At 38.2% G+C, this 17689-nt stretch overlaps 2 protein-coding genes across 3 annotated transcripts in view; both read left to right on the top strand.

Moving 5' to 3' along the window:
• The first annotated feature begins 550 nt into the window (after nt 1-550).
• On the top strand, nt 551-6132 carry rrp15 (ribosomal RNA processing 15 homolog). Of its 2 annotated transcripts, none has more exons than XM_058747024.1 (5): nt 551-690; nt 1347-1648; nt 2160-2257; nt 3990-4176; nt 5633-6132. In XM_058747024.1, the coding sequence occupies exons 1-5, from the start codon at nt 642-644 to the stop codon at nt 5804-5806; spliced, it is 810 nt and encodes a 269-aa protein (XP_058603007.1). In that variant the 5' UTR covers nt 551-641; the 3' UTR covers nt 5807-6132. The 2 variants fall into 2 exon arrangements, with proteins under 2 accessions (XP_058603007.1, XP_058603006.1); XM_058747023.1 differs by having other exon boundaries at nt 5630-6132.
• A 4746-nt stretch (nt 6133-10878) lies between these two features.
• tgfb2 (transforming growth factor, beta 2) overlaps nt 10879-17689 on the top strand; it is a 41302-nt gene continuing 34491 nt past the window's right edge. Inside the window, exon 1 of the mRNA XM_058747411.1 lies at nt 10879-12196. Coding sequence (XP_058603394.1) covers nt 11851-12196 — 346 coding nt within the window. The 5' untranslated portion in view covers nt 10879-11850. The remainder of the gene's footprint in view (nt 12197-17689) is intronic.

Genomic DNA, 17689 nt, shown 5'->3' with positions numbered 1-17689 from the left:
GTTTAGTTTAATGTTTTGTGTTAAAGGGTAACATAGCACAAATTCATACAGACAATGTTTTGAAAGAATGAAATGGATTTATTTCATGCCACACATGAATGTTGTTCATAAGTAGTGAGTTTTTTTTTTTAGCATGATGATAAGCTGTATTAATTGTATTTTAATTGTATTTTGTCACTATGCAAAATAGGCTTCATTTTATTATTTTATTTATTGTTTGTTTGTTTGTTTGTAACACTGTATGACATGTTTACATGAAAAAAAACAAACAAACAGACAGCTACCTTACCTTTTAGGGCTGAATGATGAATTTATTATTGTTGTTGTTATTATTATTGTGTGCTCAACAACTTGTTTTATTATTAACTTGCATGTCGTTTTGCGATTGTTAATTTTAGACCCTGGCCAGTTTTGTATGAATGAATGTATGTTTTTATTTGATTAAACGTGTGATTCCCAGAGTCTTTATTCCTTGTTCCTCTCAAGAGTCCTCATCTTATTAGGGAGTGTTCCTTTGCAGCATGGCATTATTTGGGACAGGACAAGGCGAATACATCGAAACTAAACAGGTGCGGAACCTTTCTCGAGCGCCTCTTGTTTCGCACGGACTGTTTAGAAAGTACTTGTAAATATCAGTAAAGATGGCGACGCTCACGAAGAAGCCACATGTCGTTGTTGAAGAGGGAAACGGTGAGAAATTAAACTGTTTTATTGTTAAATTATGATGTAGCACATAGCGTACCCTTATGCCAGAATACGTATTATTAATCGCTAATCAAACGACTACTATTTTCTTAGTTTAAACTGTGTTCAACTGCCACACAGGGCAGAGGCATATTACAGTAAATCCAACTTAGTGTCGTTTTTACACTAGAAATGTAAAACCGAATACACATTCGTTCTCTTTGCATTAATTAGTGATTTATTTTGACATTTATCTGACTTGTCTTTGTCAAAAATGTAACTCTTGGGTTATTGATCAGCATTCTTTATCTCGGTTATCTCAATAGATGACATTTGAACTGGGTAGAAAACACTTTAGTGTCCTTTCCACTTTACCGTACATACAACATGTAAATGGAAATTCTTACTGTTTAAGGTAAATACTGAGATTAGTTTGCACGCAGTACATATATTAGCGCAATTTACATACATAAGCAGATTCCAAGCATTTAAGTCTAGATCAAGAAATTCTTAGGAAAAGGAGAAACAAATTCAGGCAAGTGTGTTTAACATTTCGCTGACATATGGCCACTTTTAAAATGATGGAAAAGGTACTTGAAAAGAACGTAAATTGTGATGCCATAACTATATGCAATATTTTTATGTGTGATATGGATGATCAGAGGAAGAGTTTGGAGTTTCTGATGACAGCCTCAGTAATGATGAAGAGAGTGGAGCAGGAAGTGATCAGGAGGGATCCGATGTGGGAAGTGATGTAGAAGACAGCGGTGATGAGGATGGAAAGAGTGAGGAAGAACAGAATGGAGACGCCGCGGAAAATCCCAATGCTGGCTGGGCCGAAGCCATGGCCAAAGTCCTGGGGAAGAAAACACCAGACAGCAAACCCACCATCCTCCTGAAGAACAAAGAGATGGACAAGATCAAAGAGAAGGCGAGGAAAGAGCGTCTGGAGAAAAAGAAACAGGTAATCTTACGATGCACAAAATCAGCAGGGCTTTACCAGATCTCATAGAATTTAAGATTTCTGTAAACAGCTTCTTTTTATGTTATGAAGTGGTACAATGTTTAATATTAAGCTTATAAGGGCTGGAATGAATTGGAAAACATATATTTATGTACTGTTTTTCTGTTAAAAAATGTTGAAATGGGGAGTAATTTTGCCAAATGATACTTTTTTTTAAATTTAGATTTTACAACAATGTATGCAGAACTGTTGCTCACTACGGTACTACAAATATATATTTATCTTGGAGCATATGTAGATGTTACTTAATGATGTTCATCTGTGAATGATGGAAACCTAGTTTAATACACTGCATGAACTTCTAAACATTTTAAATAAAATTAAACATTTGAAAAAGAGTGAACATTACGAAAACCCTTTTTTTCTTCAATGTATTTATTTAAAGAGGCATTAAATGGCCAACCCCTATGCATTTACATGTGTGTGTTTTTCTTTTTTCTTTCATTTACAGATCGATAAGAAACGAGCATGGGAGAATATGTGTCGAGAGAAGCCTAATGTGGTTCGAGACAGAGAGCATGAGAGGAACCTACAGAGAATTGCTACCAGGTGAAACATCATTCAGTCCACTTTTGCTCCATATACAGTCATGGCCAAAAATATCGGCACCCTTGGTAAATATGATCAAAGAAGGCTGTGAAAATTAATCTGCATTGTTAATCCTTTTGATCTTTTATTTTTTTAAAAATCACAAAAATTTAACCTTTCATTGGATAATAAGAATTTAAAATGTGGGGAAATATCATTATGAAATAAATGTTTTTCTCTAATACACATTGGCCACAATTAACGGCACCCTTTTATTCAGTACTTTTTGAAACCTCCATTTGCCAGTTTAACAGCTCTAAATGTTCTCCTGTAATGCCTGATGAGGTTAGAGACACCTGACAAGAGATCAGAGACCATTCCTTTATCCAGAATCACTCCAGACCCTTTAGATTCCCAGCTCCATGTTGCTGCTTCTCTTCAGTTCACTCATGTTCTACAGGGTTCAGGTCAGAGGACTGGAATGACCAGCAGAAGCTTGGTTTTGTGCTCAGTGACCCATTTTTGTGTTGTTTTTGAGCAGAGTACGGCTGTTTCTAAGGCATGCAGTGCCATCTGCTGTTAAAATCAAAGCTCAGAATCGATCCAGGAATCGATTCTGCAACGATTTATTGTCCCAGCCCTATTTTTTTATCTGTTGGTATTTGATAGAGTCCATGATGCCATGTGTCTAAACAAGATGTCCAGGACCTCCAGCAGAAATATAGGCCCACAACATCAAAAATACAGCAGTATATTTCATTGTACACATGAGGTACTTTTTATCCCCGTGTTCACCAAACCCATCTTGAATGTTTGCTGCTAAAAAGCTCATTGTTTAGTTTCATCTGACCATAGAAGCCAGTCCCATTTGAAGTTCCAGTCGTGTCTGATAACTGAATATGCTGGAGTTTGTTTTTGGATGAGCGAGGAGAATTTCTCTTGAAACCCTCCCGAACAACATGTGCTGATGTAGGTGCAGTTTGACAATAATTTTTAAGGTTTTCTGACCCTGAGACTCAACTATTTTCTGCAATTCTCCAGCTGTGGTCCTTGGATAGTCTTTAGCCGCTCAAACTCTCCTCCTCACCGTGCATTAGGACGATATAGACACACGTCCTCTTCCAGGCAGTTTTGTAACATTTTATGTTGATTGGAAATTCTTAATTATTGCCCTGATGGTGGAAATGGGAATTTTCACTGCTCTAGCTCTTTTCTTAAAGCCACTTCACTAATTTGTGAAGCTCAATTATCTTTTGCTGCACATCAGAAATATATTATTTGGTTTTTCTCATTGTGATGGATGATTAAGGGAATTTGGGCTTTGTTTTCCCTCCTATTTATATTTCTGTGAAACAGGAAGCCATGGCTGGATAATCTCATGTTCATAATCACCCTGGAGTGCTCAAAATTGTGAATATGAATGGGAATATACTTCAGAGATATTTTACTCATAAGAATTTCTAGAATTTTCTACTCACAATAATTGTGTCCAACTTTTATTTCATAATGAAATTTTCCCCCCATTTTAAATTCTTATTATCCAATGAAAGGTTAGATTTTTGTGAATTTTTTTTAAATAAAAGATCAAAAGGATTAACAATGCAGATTAATTTTCACAGCCTTTTGATCATATTTACCAAGGGTGTCTGTATTTTTGGCCATGACTGTTATTAGCCATGCAGTTTATGAGCTCCTTTATTTTTGTTTTTTTCAGTCTGTTGAAGTATAATTATGTGTTGTATGATATCTGTAGAGGTGTGGTGCAGTTGTTCAATGCTGTGAAGAAACATCAGAACAACGTGGATGAGAGGATAAAGGAAGTTGGGGCTTCAGAGAGAAAGAAGTCCAAAGTTCTGTCTTCAGTGACTAAGAAGGACTTCATTGATGTCCTGAGAGGAGCAGACGTGGCTAACAAACCGGCCATCAAAAAAGAGAAAGTGGTGAGATTACTTTTCTTTCCCCATACACTTACTGGCTTTCCTCATCACATGGCACAGCTTTCTTGCTTTAAGTCGACATGAAGTCAAAATATACTCTATTTACCAGTGTTGTTATTAACTGTAACAACATTATTATTATTATTATTATTATTATTAATTTGCTAATTGAATTAAAATAAAATAAAATTAATTTAGAAATGTTGCCTTGGCAGCTAACTGAAAATATTTTGAAGCTGAAGTTTTAAAATTACTAAAACTAAAATAAAAAAGATCTAAATCTAATGTTTTAGATCTAAAATGGTGAAAGTGCATAACAAAATTACTAAAGCTTAAGTTGAAATAAAAATGCAAAACCAATTCAAAATATTAATTAATATTATAATAGTTTATAAATAATGGTAAATTCTGCTATTTACCTTTATTGCGTGCACTTAATCAGTGTGCATAATATTAAAAGGTTTGGCTTTGTAATTATGGACTTTTTGTGGTGTGGAATCAGCAATGCACATAACATGAGTAAAATTTTCTTGTTAATTTCAAAGTAACAGCATTGTTAATCAAATGATTTATTAAAGTGCCCCTATTATGGATTTTTGAAAATGACCTTTCATTAGTGCATAACACAGCTCTAAATGAATGAAAACATCCTGCAAAATTTTAAATCTGGAAGTGCACCGTGTATAAAGTTATTGTCTCTCAAAAGAAAGAGTCGACTCTGAATCATTGAAACGAGTCGTTTTTAAAACGAATCCCAAGCCGCTTCATGTTGACGTCAACATGAAACATTAGCATATTGCCTGCCCACTTGTTGGTCTTTTCACGTTGGTCTGAATGAAAATTCATTATTTGCCACTAAGTGGTGCTTTTGGAGCGGTAATGAAATGAAATCGACCAATCACCGCAGATTAGCATCACGTAAAGGAGGGGTTTGGAAAAATGAATCGTTGAGCGAATTGTTTGGGAGTCGTTGAGCAAATAAGGTAAAAATAAATGCATATTATAAGACAATGAAACAGTTTTTTGACCTTGCATGCATGTCAACCTTTTGTTGGGGACTCCCAAAACCAAAATATGAACCTTTCATAACCCATAATAGGGGCACTTTAAAATTACTTGCTCTCCCTGTCATCTAAAATGGTCTCAAAGATCATCAGAAATCCATGTCACTGTTGTTCTTGGTATTTGCTATTAAAGATATTGTACCTGCTATTAAATATTACTGGCTATGTACTGTTTAATATTAAGATTCAGTTTATGTAAAATTATTTTTTAGCATCAAGTAGGCTTTATGTTCAAGAAATGCATTGTTCTTTTACTTTTCTTAATTTCACTCATTGTGTCCACTTGGTGGCACTGTTTACATATGGCTCTTACTGTATTCATTAATGTACAAATATATGCCTAACATCACAGTGTGTGATTGACTCTTGTATCTCTTCTTGACTGATATTAGCAGCCTGTAGAAGTGAAAGGGGAGAATCCGTCTTGGAGCGTGTTGAGGGATGATTTCATGATGGGCACATCTATGAAGGACTGGGATAAGGAGAGCGATGAAGAGCGTGATGGAGAAGAGGAGGGAGGAGAAGACAACCTTGAGCCTGCTGAGGACTACAGCAGTGAATCGGACTGATCCATCACTACTGCACATGTGCATCACGGAGTGCATACATGCAAGTGTTCTTACAGCCCCTGAGACCTGGCCTGTGCCGAGAGAGAAGACTCAGCATTACCTGGACTTCTCAGAGCGTGGATCATGTGATACTGGAATAGGGAGAGACGGTTATCTGTGACGTTGCCCTGATCTTGATGATGTTCATGTGTTCTGGTAAAGCAGGGTCTTTTTGGAGTGCATTGATGAGTGCTGCACATCTAGCCAAACCTCTGTGCTCTTTTTTCTGTATATAGTCATTTATGTCACAGTGTCTTTTGCTAAATAAATAATTTCATGCATCTTGATTTAAGAATCTTCAGATATTTTCACATGCACATTTATTTGAACGGAACAATTTATATGGTAGTTTTCTATAAAACATTGGAGATGCAGAGCGTTAAGGAAAGTGTGTGTCAGTCTCACGCTCACTTTGAGAATTTTTGTGTTGTTTCCTGGGCACAAATCCAACAAAGAGGAGTTTCACAGGTCAGAGGTGTAGAAATCGGTTTAAATAAGGCTAATCTGATAAATGACGTTCACTTGATAACATGTTGGATGCATTGATAACATGCATATTCCCATCATCACACTTTCTGAAAATGAAACGGATTACTGTATGGAATGGAAGGATGCCAGATGGAAGTGAAGTGGAAGTACATGCCGTAACCACCACCACAGCTGACAAATAAACACAAGTAATTCACAATTTATCCGGTCATCTTCATTTCTTACAAATAGAAATGTAACAGGTTGGATTAGGGAATATTTCATTGTGTGAAAAGAGCGTTAGACTGTGGAAAAAGATGCTGGGCATTGAAATGGACACTGAATGATATTTAATATGCCATTTAAAGTCATGTAATTTACACCCACGAACCTTTTATGCTTAAAGCTTTACCTTTATTAAATAGTTTTTATACTGTTTATATACTTAATCTTTAGCTGCCTGCTTAGTCCTTTTGTTTGTTTTTGCCCTTGGAAACCATGAAAATGAATATTAGTTTAATTATTATTATTAGTTTTGCATACCTCTGATATTTTAACAGTGATTAACAATTAAACTTATGCATTGACTCGAAGTATGCGGACGGCTTTTGGTCGGGTGCTGTTGCCAAGGTGAATCATAATTTTGGAGTTCCGTTGGTCATGACTTCTCATACGCGCTAACCTCAGTGTCAACCTCCTCAAAGTGGATTATTTCAACTAACTCAGTTCAGCTGTTCTTAAACCGAAAAATCAGAGTTTCCCATTTCAGGGTAAGTCAACTCAGAGTTCAAGTTTTAACTCCGAGTTGGTTGAACCTCATTGAAATGGGCCCCTGAATGAGCAAATCAAATGTTTGAGCAGGGTTTAAACTGAAGTTTGCAGGACGGTGGCTCTTCAGGAGCAGGACTGGAGACCCCGATGTAGTTCATCAACATTAACTATGGACATGTTCTGCTAACATTTGAGAAGCATTTCTCCAAATACTTATAGCAGAGGTCTTTAACCCTGCTCCTGTATTGCAGGGTTTAGCTCCAATGCACCTAAACCAAGGTCTTCAGGATTGATTGAAAAACACAGGCAGGCATGTTGAAGCAGGTTGGAAATAAACTTTCCAGGACAGTGGGTTTCCTCCACTCTCAGAAATAAAGGTACAAAAGCTGTCATTGGGGCGGTACCTTTTCAAAAGGTACACTTTTGTACCTATTAGGTTCAAATATGTACACTTTAGTACTAATATGTACCTTTAAGGTACCAAAATGGACCCTTTAGGTACAAACATGTTCCTTTTGAAAAGGTACCGCCCCAGTGACAGCTTTTGTACCTTTATTTCTGAGAGTGTGGAGCAGTGGAAATGCAGGTACTGTAGCTTTGCTTTAGTCCAGGGTGTCCAGTCCTGCTCCTGGAGGACCAATATCCTGCAGAGTTTAGCTCCAACCTGCCTCAACACATTTGCCTAGAAGTTTCTATTAAAAGACCATAGGTGGTTCAGATGTGTTCAATTAGGATTGAAGTAAAACTCAAAGGCATCGATGCCTTATGAGGCCATGACTTTGCAGGCAGCATTTTTGCACGAAGGCACCTCGTGAAATTGATTTCAGACAGCCTTTTGAGACAGCATAACGGTTTAATGATCTATAACAAAATAGAACGAGTTTTGGTGATAACTAAACTAATATTTAATTACCATACTACTGATTTCTCGCTAGAAATTACATCAAAAGTGCAAAAGGTTATTCAGAAATATACATTTACACCCAAAATTTCAGAGGCTTTTTTTTTTTTTTTAGCTCAACCATCATGCACAGGATTGTGGGATATCAAAGGCACATTAACAAAAGAGTTTATGGGTAGCAGTAGCATTTTATTTTACAGTCCTGTTTCACATGTACGTACTATGTACTTATTATAGTGATTACAATAACTGGGTAATAACTAGATACTAACCCTGAACATACCCCTAAGCCTAACCTTTATCCATCTAGTTACCTTATATTACCCATTACTTTCTTAGGCAAGTACATGCATGTACAGATACTGTAAAATAAAGTGCAACCAATTTATGCTATTGGGCAAAGCTCCTATAGACCCCAAAACAAGCCTGCATGGGAATGAGGAGGAGTAGACCAGTGTATTCCCAATCAAACACATAAATCAGCTCATTAGAAGATCTAAAACCTGAAATGGGTTTTTGAAGTTAAGGGAGACATTCAAAGTGTGAATTGTTGGTGGTACTACAGGACCAGGGTTTGCTCCCACATATAGGCTACTCAGGTTTTTCACTTCTGCTACCAGATCTACACTCTCCTGCAGTTTAACTCCAACCCTGATCAAAAGCAATCTTCAGGATTACTTGTAAATTACAGGCAGGTGTTTGATCAGACTTGGATGTAAGCTCTGCAGCACGGTGGACTTTCAGGAGGGACCCTGATTTAGGTGCTTGATCCTCTTTTTATCTGAATGCCCTTATTAAACTCAGTGCAAACACAATTGAATTGCTGTAGTTTTACTTTAGTCGGGAGGTCTAGTCCTACTTTTGGACGACTGATTTTAACTCCAATTTGCCCCAACACACCTGATTAGAAGCTTCTAGTAATTCTGAAGACCTTGATTAGCTGGTTAAAGTGTGTTTAATTAGTATTGAAGCAGGATGTTTGGACACCATTGGCTTTTGTGATGTTTTAGTTGACCACCAGGTGGCGCTGCTGTCAAAGTAGTGCAGTGATCTACAGTTGGGTTGACTTTCTGACCTCTAGGAGAAGGCAGTTCTGTAAACGTAAAACTGAACTTTTTTAAACTGAAATGCATGTTATATCATGATATGTGCCACATGGTGCATTTAATTCTTTTGAGCTCATTAGGAGTGTACGTTATAATATAACAGGTCCTTTCATCAGAGGTTCACTGTAGGCCTCTCTGATTGGAGGGCTGCCAGGAGATGACCTTTGACCTTTAAGGGTGCAGCCCCGCCGGAATGACAGTTGTGCTGATTCTAGACTTTGTCTTTATCACTCTCAGTCGAGCTATGTGTACACACCCAGTTGAGATATATTTACCCAGTGTCTGAGAGGGTACGCTATCACCCTCTGAGGGTACAGCACTTCATTTTGACCAACGTAAAACTCCCATTTGTCACGACAACACTGTGACCTGCCACTCAGGAATGCCCGCCCTATCCAGGGCATGTTGACACAGCGCCCTAGAATGGGTCGAGCTCCTCTGTCGCTCCCTCACTGCTCATCTTTTCATAGCCGCCCATTGTCTGCATCACAAAACATCTTCCTCCTTTCATCAGCTCGCTTGAGTCACGGCAAGTGATTGTGAGAACAGTCAGGTGGACGGTGTAATAAAATTGTTGTGCAGTTTTACCACACTTAATATAATTTGGTTTATTCCCTTACATCCCTGACCTTTTTCTTCTTCGCTCGCATGCAGTTTCACATCTGTCTTTGTTGGTACTGATTTAGTGATAACATCTGGTTTACAGCGGTGGGTAGAGCCATCGGGGGCGATCCGAGAGCCTGTCACTCCTGATAGATTACTGGAGTGTGGGACGGGTACAAAAGGCTTTGGCAAATGAAGATTATTTTTTAAGCAGAAGCTCAAGGGATGGAAAAGTAAATCAAGCAGGTGCGGCGAGGGAGATTGAGGAAGAGTGGAAAATGCCTGCCGTTACATGTTGCACAGAGAATCTGTGATCGACCGACTTGTAGCAACCTCCCAGAAAGGGTTATCAGCGAGATTTGTACGCACTGATGCAACAGCTGGACTTGCTTTCCCATTCCTTATCAGCTGCCTGTGTCATAACAGTAGTAATACCATAAGCTACTATTTGTATACATTTTTTTCAGTATACTAAATGAAGCAAGATAACAGGGCAAATTAGATGGGTGGTTTTGTGCTGAGACTTCTCTGTCTCATTTACTGCAGAGTAATACAGAAACTCAACATTTTCATGTCTGAAACCTTAATACTGCTTGCGTGATAATGGATATCCTACATGAAGACAGTGAGAGGTGACTGTTTTTTTTTTTTTTAATAAGTAATTTTAGGGGATGATGCTAAAATGTCAATCCTGTTAACATGGTTTTGTACTGAAAACAACTGATAAGTGGATGTTCGTAAAGATATTAACATTAAACCCTTGAAACTTTCAGAGTTGAACACAAGGCTTGTAAAATTAAAACTCATTAACTGTCAACATTCACGTTGGCTTTCTGAAGGCATTTACATAAAAATGTAGCCACAGTATAACGAATTAAAGCTTATACATGTTATTTGATGGATATAATGCTTAAAGTCTTTCTAAAGTTTAATTACAAACTTTCAAACGACCCAATTAGTTTTAATTTGTAATGTTGTTTGCGCATAGTATTTCCACTTCATTCCCAACGTCAGCTACATGACTTTTTTTTAAACAAAATGCTAAAGTTTTTATTTACTTATTTATGACATACTTGTTGACAATTGACAACGTGTTTTGTCGATCTAACACCTGGGACTATACAGGGTCGCCAGCGTTTCAGCGCAGGTGAAGTGACCTGTAAGGACACTGGCCCCTCGAAATCTTTTTCTTGCTAGTTTTGTGGTTTCCGCTGCCTTTCTTTTGGGGAGGTTCAAATTAGTCCGGTCGTGCCAGAGTGGAAGGACCCAGTGGGCGTTAGGACCTGGCCGCAGTGCTGAAGACAAACGACACGCTGAGATATTTACACCGAAGCGCTTGGTAAACCCTTGCGCTGACGAATCCCTCGGACTCACCGTGATGACCACAACCACGTGGTGAAGTCAGTGCTATATAAATCTCTCTCCAACCGGCTGCCTTCAGATGTGCATGTGTGTGCTGGCACAGGGACCGTTGTTTTCCACCAGAAGGAACAGAGGAGTGCGTAAACTGAAAAGGAAATCGCTTTTGCCTGCTCTTACAGAAGTTTATCCCATCACTCCGTACTCTTCTTCGCTGTCGGGCAACTTTAGTACGCGTGAGACAGGTACAGCTTCATTTTCTTCAGCATCTGCTGGTGCCAAACGCGAGGAGGAGGAGGAGGAGAGGCGATGCGCCTTGCGGAGTGAGCAGAGGCTTTTCCTGGACCTCCACATCTTCTCATACAGCGAGGGCGAGTGGGAGGCGTGATTGTGCGGCGCTTTGGAGAGAGTTTGCGGCGCTCTGATGCGGTGGAGGTGCGCGCAAAAAGCCCGCAGGCGACGCGTCTGTCAAAAAGAGAGCTTTGCGAAGCAGAAACTTTTGATGGCCAAATCAATGGCTCTTTTAGTGCCCCGTGATTCTGTGCACTTGCTATGAACTGATTTGGAATGAAGATCTTAGTTTCTCTCCCGCATATAACGGATCTGACAGAAGACCATTTCGCGTTGGCACCTCGGATGGATTTGCAGGTACAATAAACAGAGACGTTTGCCATTGATAATAGCGTGCGCACAAAGTTAAATTTGGCTTCGCCATCGAAATGATTGGGCTTCTGCGTAACTTAATTCATTAATTAGCATTTTCAAACTCGCTTCAGCTTCAAAAAGAAAAGCACAAAATGAACTTGTACGTCTTGAGTCTCCTTCTGACCTTGGATTTAGCCACAGTGGCCGTCAGTTTATCCACATGCAGCACTCTGGACATGGAGCAGTTCAAAAAGAAGCGGATCGAGGCCATCCGCGGTCAGATCCTCAGTAAACTCAAGCTGAGCAGTCCTCCCGAGATCTACCCCGAGCCCGAGGAGGTGTCCCGGGACATCATCGCCATCTATAACAGCACACGGGACCTGCTGCAGGAGAAAGCCAACGAGCGAGCCGCCACCTGCGAGAGACAGCGCAGCGAGGAGGAGTACTACGCCAAAGAAGTGCACAAGATAGACATGCAGCCCTTCTACCCTGCTGAGAGTGAGTGTTTCAACACTGTTTTGGGGGTGGGATTGGGTAATGGTTTATCTGAAAGCTTGTAGGTTCGAACCTCGACATCACTGAGCTCAGTTTACCTCAGTGCTTTAATGGGCCTCAGTGCGTAAACACTTGACGGGCTCCATGCCACCCCCAGCCTGAATGAAATAGGCATACACAAAAAAAAAAAAAAAAAAACCTTGTTATTCATTACAGGCAATACATCACAAACGTGTTGAACCTCTCAAGGCACCTTTTTTTTTTGCCAACAAAGTACCAACACTGCATAGGGTAATTTGATATAGCCTATGTGACCCTGGAGCACAAAACCAGCAGTAAGAAGCACAGTGTCAAAATTATACTTTTTTTTTGAAGAAAATGTTCCACAAAGATATTTTGTAAATTTCCTACCATAAATATATCAAAACTTAATTTTTGATTCATAATATGCATTGCTAAGAACTTCATTTGGATAACTTTAAAGGCTATTTTCTAAATATTTTGAATTTTTTGCACCCTCGGATTCCAGATTTTCAAATAGTTGTATCTCAGCCAAATATTGTCCGATCCTAACAAATACATCAATGGAAAGCTCATTTATTCAGCTTTCATACGATGTATAAATTGCAATTTCAAAAAATTCACCTTTATGACTGGTTTTGTGCTCCAGGGTCACATATAGAATATTTATTGATTTTTTAGCATCATTTTGATATTTTAAGCATCTCTTGTAAGTTGCTTTGAATTAAAGCATCTGCTAAATGCTTAAATGTTATAAGTGTGTACATAGAGCTTTCCAAATAGAAAACTGGCACAACTTTTACCAAAACTGGCAGCTACGACAATCATTTAACAGTGTGGTTTGCATGTCCAAAGATATTGTGGCATGATTCCGACTGTCACGGCGCACCCCAGATCTGCACGCCCCTTCGCAGCCGCTCCGCCTGCATAGTAGTGATGCCACTGTTTAAGCCAATTTCAATAAAAGAACCAGCTAAATGATAATTCAATCCTGTGTGCTAAGAATTAAAAGTGTGCTGGTTATGATCTGCAGATCAGTGCATGGATACCTCTTGCTTTGTGTTTTGTGTAATTTATTTTGTCATTTGTAATATATTCTAAAAAATGAGGTTCGATGGTTGTAGCCTGGAGTACTCGTTATCCAATTGTTGTCTAATGTGAACCTCATGTCAAATGTGAGGTGGCATGGTTTTACTTTGCTATTCAAGAACTAAGATGTTGTTGCCAGATTATTCTTGACTACATTTTCAATTACTACTTTGTCATTAATACACAAATTAGAGGTTCAGTCCCTTTTAGGCTCCTTTTTCAAGGGCACATTGGCAATGTGTCACTCCTCTGATGGGTTTGAATCCACAATCTTTCAGTTACAGAACAGATTTAACCACTAAGCCACAGCTGCCACATCATAGGCTATAGTGTGGTCTCCCCTGATCAATATTTGTGCAGCTGTTTGCAGCGTCTTTACATCATTTAGGGGCAAATCATTTGAAAAAATATTTCATGTTCCCTTTTAGCTACCAAGCAAGTCAGCATTACAGTACATTTGGTTCTAGAATGTTATTCTCATTCCTTCCCTCCATTACTCACACACACACACACACACACATACACACACACACCACTTTTGAATAATGCTTCTCAGTGTGCCTAAATACTACCCCACTGTGTCTTGAAAGTCGGGCCTATATAAGCAAATAAGTGCTTTTAAATGTCCTTATTGTGCCATTAATTATGTAATCGTTTTCAGTTCCCAGATCAAATGTGAGTATACAGCTTGAAAGAAAAATAAATTAGGAGATCTTTTATGCCCCGAGGTATATTTTGCATTAAATGTTATTCTTGGCTCTGCCTGCTGTATAAATGCTTCAAATATGAATAGAGTTGGCACAGCTCCAGCCCCAGTCAGCAAGCATTTACGGGATATAAATAATCCTGTGTCAACGTTCGGAGAAACGCCACCGATTATTTTAAAATTGAACTTTCAGATTGTGGGTTAGATCACAATGGCTCTGTACCAAAACCTAATGAGCTGCCTACATAATTAGCATTTTAAGGCATTGTAGGCACACTCCCTGGAATAAAGTATATGCTACATATAGGCAGTCATATAATATGCATCGCCTTTCTAATCTAATTCAACTCTGTACTGTTTTTTTTACACACTATATGCATTGAAGCCACTTTGTTCATTGTTGAAGTGAACTTTTGCCTGTATGGTGATTAGATTCACTGTCTTGGACGACTGCCTTTAACTTGAGCGTGCGAGTACAGAATGACTCGTTTGGTTTGTGATACCTGTGAGTTGTCTGCGATGTGGTGTGCGACAGGTTTAAAGCAGTATCACATGTATCCCTAGTGGATGTTGAAATCCCAGAATGCATTGCGACGAGCTCAAGCGAAGCGAAACAGAAATGCTGATTAGGGTACAACAGGGCAGAAGGCGCACATTAAGGAAAATGTGCTTTTCACTACTACTGTACTGTATGACTGCGGAAAAAAGAGTTTTTAATTGAACACTGATAGAGCAACACATTTGATGGGATAATAAATCATAAAAATGGTTTGTTTTGTTTTGAAATCTCATGACACGTTTGGGATAAAAGGCTCACCAGTAATATTATTTTTGCATTAATACTTGTTCAAACAATCACCAGCAAAGTTTGCAGAAGTTTTTGTTTATTTAGATAAATAAAAAAGTCAAAGTACGCACATCCAAAGCATCTTGGCCAGGTGCAAGATCAAACAAATACATCAAATAATAATAATACTAAAAAAGATCTGTACACTGTTATACTCCCTTTATTTAGAAAAAGTTAAAAGTGGCAACGTTTCGGTCAAAAACCTCCATCAGGCACACACTATTTTGATAAATAGAAAAATATGTTTTCTTCAGTAAATCTGTCATTAGATTAAAAAAGGAAATGTTAAAATGTTTATTTTAAAAATACAGATTATTATTATTTTTCACATGATTAATATAATATTTTGAAATTATATTATAAATAAAATAATGTAATTTAGTATCATTTGAATTATATATAATTGTAAATATGCTGATTATCTCTTAGGTGGCCATTCAATTTAATAAATGATATTAACAATCTAAATCTAACCATGTCATGTCAACAAATGGAAAAATCAACCATCTCTTAATTATCACATCAATTTTAGCCCAACTGCAGAGCCGATTTTATCCCCAAGTACCATACTTTTCTTCAGTACTACTATCTTCAGTTATTGAAAAACTGTTGATTTAATTACCTGGAACAAAACTGAACATCAGAAGTTTGTGTAAAAGATATATTCTGCAATTTTATACATAAATCCAAAACATTAATAGATCAAATTAGTGCCGAATCAGCTTTGCGTTGCTGCTTGTGATCGCATTAAAGATCAGCCGAATTTCCATATGTGTAGTGGAATGCGGATGTTTAGGAAAGTTCTGCGGTGAGTTTTTGTGCCATCTAGTGGCTAAAATGAGAATAAAATGAAACCCCCGGTGCGCCCCCTACGCATATTCATTCAACACTAAAAATAGTTCAGTTTATTTAAAAACGGACAGTATTACCAAATGTTTGTGCGCTGTGAATTTTATTTTGAGTTTATGGCATTAGCTTAGCGCACATGCTAACACCAACTTGTAGTGAAATCAATTGTGAGTCAAGTATCCCGTGCACTTCCTGTGAGGAGTGCTATTTAGAGCCTATGTAGAGCGTTCCAAATCGGTCAGTTATGAGATTCCATTTCAGATAGAATCCTTAGAAGGCAGCTGCCTATGTAGACAGTGCAGATTTTGGAGCGTAGCCAAAGTTGGAACAATGAGCAAACAGAAAAGAAAGAAGACTAGATAATAACCATATAGGACGTAGTTAACTTTTTCCTGGAAGTGAACTTTGAATGAGGTGTCCTGTTGCAGAATAATGTGTTGGCTAATACGCTCACAGGCTATCGGCCTTATTTGGTTGGGCGCCAGGAAGCGCTCACAGGCAGCACTGCAGGGCACAGCGGCACTGGAAGCCACACAAATATGCACGAGAGAGAGAGAGAGAGAGATAGAGTGGGGCTCATGCGGAGACAGAGCGCTGGCAGAGCCCACACAGCACTATTTAAACTAGAGAGAAGTGTGCGTTTACTCCGCACCGTGCCACATGCTCCATGGAAAATTCCACCCTAAGACCCACTGTTGCTGGGGTGTGGAGCTGGAGTCACTGGAGAGGTTCTCCCTGCACCCCCACCTCCAGCCGATCTCATGTGCTCTTAAAAATAAAGGTTCTTCAGTGGCTCCTGAGATCAGCGGAGAACTCTCTTCTGACCTACGAGCTTAAAAAGTTGTTGCATTGTTGGTGCATTACAGTGTCTTCTGGTTTGGGTGTCTTTAACGCACCAGAATAAAATGCTACACTTTTAAAAATAAAGGTTCTTTATTGGCATCTATGGTTCCTTGAAGAACTTTTAACATCCATGGAACAGTTTGATTGCAGTTGATTGTTCCTTGTACACTCTTAAAAAATGAAGGTTCTTTCAATGAATCTGGTTACTTGAAGAATCTTTAATATCCCTGGAAACTTTCAGTAGCACAAAAGGTACTTTAATATTTGAAAAAGGTTCTTCAGAATATTAGAATGTTCTTCAAAAATGGTTCTTCTATGGCATTGCTCCGAAAACCCCATTTTGGAACCTTAATTTTAAAGAGTGTATAGGAAAAAGATTCTTTAGATTGTTCAGTTGTTCTTCACAATAAGACAAAAGCTATTCTTTTAAGAACTGTTCACTGAGAGGTTCTTTTGGAAACCTGAAATGGTTCTTCTATGCGAAAACCACCTTCTGGAGCCTTTATTTTTAACAGATTTAACTTGATAATCTGCACATTGACACTTCTGCACATTCTCAAACCTTTTGGACTGCAGGCGTAATGATCTTTGAAAGATGACACTTGGGAGGCTGTTGAATTAGAATCAGAAACAGAATCAGAGTTTAGTAATGAAAAGAAAAATAATCAGACAAGCGCAAATTAGTTGGAAAGTCATCAGAAATATAATTTATAATGGAAAAATATAAAGCTGTCAAAGCCATTACAGTCAAAACCAAAAGTCAGAACTTGTTCAAATTTATAACTCCGGAACTATTCAGTCAGAGTTTTATTTTCTATGTCATACGACATTTTAAAGGACAGTGGAAATTTTTCAGTTCAGTTGGCTGTTTGGTTAAGTTGCTTTACCATTCAAAATTTGGCGCAAGTAAGAATTTTTTAAAGAAGTCTCTTTTGCTGCGTTTATCTGTTCAAAAATACAGTAAAAACAGCAATGTTATGAAATATCATTGCAATTTAATATAGCTGTTTTCTGTTTTAAAATGTAATTTATTTATGATCAAAGCTGAATTTTCAGCATCATTCCTTCAGTGTCACATGATCTTCAGAAGTCATTCTAATATGCTGATTTGCTGCTCAAGAAACATTTCTGATTATTATCA

Source organism: Onychostoma macrolepis, chromosome 16 (assembly GCF_012432095.1).
Source record: "Onychostoma macrolepis isolate SWU-2019 chromosome 16, ASM1243209v1, whole genome shotgun sequence".
NCBI lineage: Eukaryota > Metazoa > Chordata > Actinopteri > Cypriniformes > Cyprinidae > Onychostoma > Onychostoma macrolepis.
Note: the sequence above shows the minus strand (reverse complement) of the source record. Positions and strands in the feature narration are given on the sequence as shown.